This window comes from Vicia villosa, linkage group LG6 (assembly GCF_029867415.1).
Source record: "Vicia villosa cultivar HV-30 ecotype Madison, WI linkage group LG6, Vvil1.0, whole genome shotgun sequence".
NCBI lineage: Eukaryota > Viridiplantae > Streptophyta > Magnoliopsida > Fabales > Fabaceae > Vicia > Vicia villosa.
In genome coordinates, this window is record NC_081185.1 from 17,333,190 (window position 1) to 17,342,273 (window position 9,084).

General features: G+C 37.8%; 1 protein-coding gene across 1 annotated transcript; it reads right to left on the reverse strand.

Annotated features, from left to right (window-relative positions):
• Positions 1-383: 383 nt before the first annotated feature.
• On the reverse strand, positions 384-1,918 carry LOC131613269 (uncharacterized). Its single transcript, XM_058884956.1, has 5 exons — positions 1,844-1,918; positions 1,096-1,448; positions 960-1,013; positions 687-819; positions 384-599 (listed from the first exon to the last, which is right to left on the reverse strand). Exons 1-5 carry the CDS (start codon positions 1,916-1,918, stop codon positions 384-386), a joined length of 831 nt encoding a protein of 276 aa, XP_058740939.1.
• Positions 1,919-9,084: the final 7,166 nt, after the last annotated feature.

The window sequence follows — 9,084 nt, forward strand, 5'->3', positions numbered from 1 at the left end:
TAGTAACACCGAAGGGCATTACACAATACTCATAATGTCCTAAACGTGTTCTGAAAGCCGTCTTTTGCATATCCTCATCTTTCAATCTTACTAAACACACGGGCACCAACCAATTGATCCATAAAGTCATCTGTTTTTGGAAGTGGATACTTGTTCTTGATCGTCACCTTATTCAACTGCCTGTAATCAATACAAAGTCTCATACTTCCATCTTTCTTCTTGACTAACAACACTTGAGCTCCCCACGATGACACACTTGGTCTGACAATCTTCTTCCCATGTAGTTCCAGCAGTTACTTCTTCAATTCTGACAATTCTGATACGGACATCTAGTACGGCGCCATAGACACAGGTCTAGTACCAGGTACAAGGTCAATAGAAAATTAAACTTCTCTCTCTGGCGGTACATCAACAATTTCATCAGGGAAAACTTCAGGAAATTCTCGCACCACTTGCAACTCATCTATTATAGCTTGATTCTCAATAGACAACGATGCCACCAACGCGAACACTTGCACTTCTTCTTTCATTAACAAGCGCAGCTGTCTAGCAGACAACAATTCAACACCTTCTTCTTCAGGAGTAGAGAACCTCACCGACTTGTTATAACAATTAATATGAACATGGTTATACTATAACCAGTTCATACCTAAGATCACATCTAATCCTCTCAACGACAAGCAAACAAAATCAACAACAAAGTCTATGTCGAAAATCAACACGGGACACTTTAAACACACAAGAGAAGTAGTCACCGACCCCTTAGATAGAGAATCGACGACCATCTCTCCATTCATGGAAGATAACACAAGACCCAATCTTTCAACATAATCAGTAGATATAAAGCAATGAGTAGCACCAGTATCAATAATAGTAATTAGAGGAATGCTATTAATGAAACATGTACCTCTGATGAGTACATCCTCACTAGTGGTCTGAGTTCCCGACAAGGCGAATACCTTTCCACTAGCTTGTTCCTTCTTTGGTTTCTGACACTTGCTACCAATGTGCCCCTATTCACCACAGTTGAAGAAAAACATCTCCTTATGCTTGCACTCAGGCGCCTCATGTCCAAGCTTACCACAACGGAAACACCTCTTGGTATCAACAGTGCACACATTACTCTTATGACCAGCATTGCAACACTTGAAGCACACAATACCAGCAGGGACATCTACCCCACTGGTTCTCTTTCCCTCAGTAGCTTTCTGCTTACCCTTGCCAACTTGATCATCATAAGGCTTGCCACGACTTTGCTGACTATTGCCTCGCTTCTCTCTAATAGCCCGATAATGAACATTGTTGTCTTCCTCATAGATTCGACAACTATCAACCAAATCGGCAAAGACACGCATCTTCTGGTAACCAACCACTTTCTTGATCTCAAAACGCAATCCATTCTCAAACTTGATGCACTTCGAAAATTCACCAGTTGGTCCATCATAATGCTGATAGAATTTAGCCAACTCACCGAAGTTAGCAGCATACTCAACAACCGACTTATTCCCTTATCTCAGCTCAAGGAATTAGATTTCCTTCTTGCCACAAACATCCTCAGGAAAGTACTTCCTCAAGAACTCCCTATGGAACACAACCTAAGTGACCTCCTCACATTAGCCTCCAACCTCTGACGAGTCTCCAGCCACCAGTCATCAGCCTCGACTGCTAGCATATGAGTCCCATACCGAACCTTCTGATCTGGAGTACAATCCATCACACGGAAGATTCTCTCAATCTCCTTCAGCCAGGTCAATGCACCATCAGGATCATGAGTACCCTTGAATACATGTGGATTCTCCCTCTAGAAGGTAGCCAAATTGTGAGACGCAGCATTCTCACCAACGTTCGACTGATGCTCGAAAGCCGGAGCCATGGCCTCCAATGCAACAGCAATTGCAGCATCGTTCCTCCCATCCATCTCAACTCGTCACTACAACACAAAAAATGATCAGAACAATTAACAATACTCGATTGTTAACTAACTACGACACGACACTTGGCCGGATGGACCGACCTGCACTGATACCACTAATGTAACACCCCAAATCTACCCAACTGTTTATAAAGGAAATTAGAGTGCAAAAATCTCAAAAAACAACATACTTGAGGCGTCACATTTATCAACTTAAAAACATATTCATTACAAGCTCATCAAACATATACATAACACATAACAATGGGGAGAATTCATAACTAATGAATCTCCAAAACCAAATCAACTTTAAAACAATGCAGCGGAATTCACAAACGCATAAACTTCAAACAATAGCATCTTGGTCCAATCATGAAAATACAAGACACAACTTCTTCATAAGACAACATCATAATCCAACATAAACAAAATATAAGGAAACAAGCTCAATCCCCCCGAGTGTTACATATCAGAGCAACGAACACCAACTCGAACTACTAACTGTAACGGCTACTCCACATCGTTACCTACATGTTACCAACAAAGGGTAACATTCAAACAAAAGGGGTGAGATATCAAACAGTATAAAGGAAAGTATAATAATACTTATAGCAAGGATAAGATCACACGCAGTTTACCACTTCTCAACTCAAGCACTTTCATCACAACAATCATGATATTAATCAATCATAATAACAAATTTAAATTACAAATATGTCATCAACACATAATATATTCACTTCCTAACCACAACAATTTAAAATGCAACTCAAATGCGACTCAACATTATGCACATGCATGTGGTACCATTTGGAGTAAAACTCCCGTCTCAAACATTTGTCACTTGGGCCATCGTCGTTGCCATTTTCAAGCTAATAGACACTGTTGCCATTTTCAGGCCATCATCGTTGCCATTTTCAGGCTAATAGTCACTTATGCAATGGATGCGAGTCAATGATGCACATCCACAAAATACGCATTCGCAATACGTCACAACATCAATCAATGTCAAAATTCAACGACAACAACAATATCATTACTATTTATAGTAATTCATCACTTCTTAATCATGTCACTTTGTTGTATCATCATACGACATTATTTCATTTCATAACATATCACGATATTCGGAAAATACAACTCGATAAAAGTTCTCAAAGATAATTCAAGTCAATTTCATTAGATAGCATTGATTTCAGCTTTACGGAGGTTCAAACGGTGAGTAAAAAGGAGCTACGGATCAGAAGATACAACAAGTAGAAGATTTCAAAAGGTTTTTTACAGCAAAATTCGCTTAGCGGCCTCAAGCGCACTCTGCAGAACTAAAAATAGAAGTGAACACTTTTCGCAGCTCCGCTTAGTGGGCCAATCTCGCTTAGCGGACTCGCGATTTTCAGAATTTGTTCCTAGACTTTGCTTTGCGAACTAGGGGTCGCTTAGCGGACGTGCAATTTTGCAGAAAAATGACAGCAAACTCAGTTCTGTGAAAAAGCTATCCCACACCTCAGAATCACTTCCAGTCAACAATTAACAACAAATATAACCAGTATTGAACATTCATTAACAACAATCATTATCAAAAACATGTTTAGAATCACAAATTCATAGAATCTAGCATAAACCCTAACAATTTCAAACTCACAACCATGGATACTAAGCATATAATCAAAACCCCACCATAATCTATCATCATACAATCCCTTATCATGAAAGAATCACATCCTTACCTTGGGTTTTGGATTGAAGACAACTCTAGCTTCAATGGGGTTTTGCCCTAGCTTCTTTCCTCTTCTCTTCTCTCTTCTTTTCTCTTCTTTCACCAAATGATCTTCTAATTTTCTATTTTCCCAATTTCCCTTATTTTGTTAAACTTACTAAATTATTATTACTAATGGGATCTAATTAGCACCTCTCACTTACTAACACTAACACTAAGTTAGGCCCAATAGCTAATAGTCTAACCATGCTATTACTAATAATTCCCGAATAAAATAACATAAAGTCAACTAATCACATAATTAACACATAATTCACAAAACACACAATAAATAAATAATTAATCTAAAAACGGGCGTTAGAGGAAACCTGTACAACATCACTAAGGTGATTGGAAGTGGGATGGAGATATTCCATATCTAGAGAGGATTTAGGTAGAAGGGTCAGTGAGTAGGGATTAAGTGAAAAGTTGTAAATGGGGGAGTTTAGCTTTGAATTAATACTGCTGATAGTGAACTTCATTCCTGGCTTGGTATGCCCCCATAGTAGGTGTGTTTGTCACCGAACTGGATAAACAATTCTGTGTATTTTTATCTTTTCAGTATTGTTATTTTATTTCCTGTGTTACTAATGTCAGATCAAATATCTCAACATCCTTATAGGACATCTGAGTCTGCTGCACCGGAATTTCAGCATTAAACTAATCATGTGGTGCTTACTTAAAACCATATATAATATTTTCTTCAGTTTGTAGGAATAATTTAAAAATGATGAGTGAATAAAACCAATTAGACATATTCATTAATTTTCCCTTGCAGGAGGGCATTATTCATATCCATTTGTGTAACACTTTATCCTTTTGAAAGAGTGATACAAATAAGAATCTTAATTGTTTGAGGTTTGATGATATGGTTAAAAGTGTCTTTCTAATCATTACTCGATCTTGTATGAAATCATTTGGCAACAAGTCTTGCTTTATACCCAGAGATTGAACCATCAGTATTACTTTTCAATCTAAAGACCCATTTGTTACCAATAACATTATTAACTGGTGATGGAGGAACAAGTTTCCATATTCCAATACGCATAAGAGCCATAAATTCATATGTTGGTTCAATTGGGTTAGGCAACAAATACCTGGTGGCAATGTTTAATTGTTTGGGTTTGAAAATCCAACTTTCTAATCTTGTTTGCATTGGATGATCATTTTCTATTAAGTTGGATTGGCTGGCGTTTGTCATGTTGGGATAAAAATACTGAATTTTTAGTGTTATTTGCTTATTGATTTGTGGGAGAATGATAAGTGATTTTTGGGACAATAAATTTATAAATATTTAAATGTGTATGTGGAGATAATGGTGGGATGCATTCAGTATGTGATATGTAGGGGTGTAATCGGATCGGTTTGGACCGATTTTTGGTTGAAAAAAGGTCCGAACCAATGATATTTCCATCGGTTTGGTTTGGTTCGGTTTTCAACATTTTTCAAAAATGGAACCAAACCAAACTAACCGGTTTGGTTCGGTTTGGTTTGGTTTGGTTGATCGGTTTACAATATTTATTTTTTAAAATATTATATTCATCCGTATATTCTCCATTATCGTGTTTTTTGGTGTATTTTATACTATTATTTTTTTAAACATTATATTCATCTGTATATTCTCCATTATCGTATTTTTGGTGTATTTTATACTATTATTTTTTAAAATAATATGTTTCATGCTATATTTGTTCAAACAAATTACAAGTTGCTCTTATTCCATACGAAATAGTGACATCATTTCCTTTGCAAGTTTCCTATCAAATATAAAAGTTAACACTTAGTATCAGAAAGTTGGAAAGGGATTTCAAAGCTTAACATATAGAATATAACAAAACACACATTCATTAACATGTTTCACACCTCAAACACACATCAAAACTATTTTGTAACAAGATCTAAATGAGTTTTGATGAAGAAAAAGAAGAAAAAAAAGGTACAAAAATATATGAAATTAACAAAGAGAACTTGAATACGAAGAAGACGACCATAACATATCATAATGACAGTAGTGAAAGGAACAATAGTTGTGGGCAGCAAGAGCAGCAGTTCTGTGAAAGCATAACTTTTGTGACTTATGGTTTCTATTGTCTATGCTTTAGAGTTTGATTCTAGATGCGTGTTTTGCTTAAAGGAAGGAAGTGTAAACAAAGATGGATAATAGTTGGACCGATAAAAAAATTGAGTTTAATGATGGGTAAAATAAAATATTTAAAGCGTCATTATTTCCATTGGTTCGGTTCATCGGATTGGCGGTTCCTAAAAACTAAATCCGAGAACCGAACCAAACCACATCGGTTTTTATTGGTTTGGTTCGGTTTTTAAACCAAACCAATAATAATCGGTTTAATTTCGGGTTGGTTTGGTTTGGATTGTCGGTTTAATTGGATTTTTTTGACCCGCTTACACCCCTAGTGATATGACAATGTTTTATTTCACAAAAGCCATTATGTTAAGGCGTGTGAGGTGGAATGGATAAGTAATGAATTTCATTATTTTGAAAATATGATTTGAGTTTAATGAATTGTCCATGGAAATTTCTTTATTCATTCCATGTCTTTTTAGTCACCTCTGGTGAAAAATCCAAAATACCCCTTACTTCGAAAATGCATTTCTGAAATGCAAAAAAATGCTGTTTTCGGAGATGCATCTCCGAAAACGCCTTTTTTTTCTTTTCAAAATTTGTCTTATTTCGGAAATGCATTTCCGAAAACAGCATTTCAGAAGTGCATTTCCGAAATACTGTGTGTTTTGCAGATTAAGCAAAACAGCCCCCTCCCCATTCATTTTACCCTAAATCATCATCAAACTTCCTCTCTTCAGATTTTTTGCAAAACCAAGTGTGAAGTCTACAGTTAAGCATTCCATAAGCTACTCAATCTCAACCTAAAGCTACTCAATCTCTTCAATTGGTAAGTTTTTCAATCTTTAGATCTATGATTCAAATCTCTTTTAGGGTGATTAGAAATTGCAAAAATCACATAAGGGTAGGTTGGTAGTGGTATTTAGGTTGTTTAGAATCATTATAAGTTGTTTTAATGTTGGATTTTGGGGTCTTCCATGGAAGTTGCAGACGTTGCTTCGCAGGGGTGTTTCGGAAGTTCATTTCCGAAAATACCTCCATTCCCAGTTTCAGAAATGAACTTCCGAAGTGGTCCAGAATTGAATTTTTTTTTGTTTTTTCAATTGTTTCGCATTCTTATTATTTTCAATTGTTTTCAGGAACATGGCAGGCAACCCAGCATGCATCAGACAGGGGAGAGAGACCCAGACAGCGTTGGCTAGACGCGAGCGGGCGGCGCAGCTGGCGTCGACGCAGGGACAGGGTCGTGTGCGAGTACTCGTGCAGATGGACGAGTGTACTTCCTCATCTGGATCCAAGAGTCTTCTGGCTCGGGTCTCTTCTTCCCGCCAGCAAGAGGTACGAGAGGAGGAGGAGGAGGCAGTTACATACCAGGAGGCGGAGGAGGTACCAGATGTTGACCCTCCACACGGGGAGGAGGAGGAGGGCTACCGGGAGGGCCCAGTGACACGACCTTGCTGATTACCTACCACGAGCACGTCGCTCAACGTGTCTGGGGGGGAGAGGTATTTTTTATAATTTGCCCGACTTTATTATTTAACCGTTTTTTATTTATCTGTTTATTCAACATTTTCTTAACGGTCTAATTAACAGTGTTTTTTTTGTTTTTGTTGTAACAGGAGAGACAGACTTTGAAACAGTTGAACCACGCCCGGAAGATTTTTCAGTCTCTTTAAACCAGAGGCGCAGTGGTTTAACGACGCAATGACAACTTCAGGGCTAGGTGGGCTATGCATGACGGGGTATACCGTCATCATCCACGGCATACAGGGGGCCTTTGTGGAGAGGTGGCACAGGGAGACGTCTTCTTTCCACTTACCGGTTGGGGAGATGACAATCACCTTGCACGATGTACAGTGTCTTCTCCACTTGCCGATTAAGGGGATGCTGCCGGACCATTCCCGGATCCAGAGGGTCGAAGCCAGTGAGTGGATGGCGCTCTATCTGGGTATGGAGCCAGATATGGCTGACTTTGAGTGCCATACGACAAATGGACATGATATCCGGTTCTCCATGTAACACCCTTCTAAACCCCGCAGCAATTAATTAAGTTTATTCAGAGTACATGAAAATAAGGGTGCCACAATTCAAAATAAATTAAAACATCGTTCAGTCATGTCATGCATTCACTGAGGCAATTATCATCAATTAAAATATTTCATGTCAACACAGCGAAAATTAAATCATACGGATTAAGTTTAACATTTTTAAAACTAATCCTTCAAACCATCAAAATACAGCCAGAGTTATAAACCATAAACTCTAAAACATCGCGTCCCCAGTGTTACAAATATCAGAGCATGACACCTGACGCTAACTAAACAACTGACTCATGAGCTAATCCTCACCGAGTCGAACAGCCGCTATCTTCAATCTGAAAATGACAACATGTAAGGGTGAGTCTCATCATAATTAACAAATGTTATAAGGTTATAAGGCAATAACACATCATAGCTGCATCGTTCACCCAATTGTTTCATAAACAGACATTCAGACAAGTTTAATCATCACAAACAATCAACCAACACATCATCAATATTTATAACACTGGAATACATCCAATCATGTTAGAAAAGTATGCATATGTATGAACTGACACTATGCATGTGGTACCAACATCATCAAATGGAAATAACCCATGACTGATCCAACATCATCAAGATACGACCCTGCCAGCACAGATTCCACACAATGGGAATCATGCCCTTTACTGATCCAACACATCATCATGGATACAAAATCCTCAATGAATATGAATGAATGCAAACATACATGAACATACTTATACCATCGTCAAGTCTATGAGCAATATCATCAAATACTCATTTCATCATAATCATCATCATCATCATCAAGCATGTTTATATATATATATATATATATATATATATATATATATATATATATATATATATGCACCATTCATTCACAATCACATCATTAATCATCACATATATTATTTAATAAGGTTCGTTTAGCTCGAAACGGCATACGAAACGGACCAACGGTGCAAAAGTTATGCATTTTACAAAATACTGCATTTTTCAAAAACCTTCAGTGGTAATCGGTTACCCAAAGGCCAGTAACCGGTTACCCTGACTCACGAAACACATCCCCCTGTTTTTTGTATGGGTAATCGGTTACTCTGCTTTCAGTAATCGATTACCGGCTCCCAGAAAGCAATATTTCCCCTTTTTCACTGCAGTAATCGGTTACCCTGCTCCCAGTAACCGGTTACTGCGTATTTGCAACCCTAAATTCTATAGAAAACAGCATTCTACACATTCGAAACCCACTCAAATCATACCAGTAAGAACTTAAGGAAATGGAATG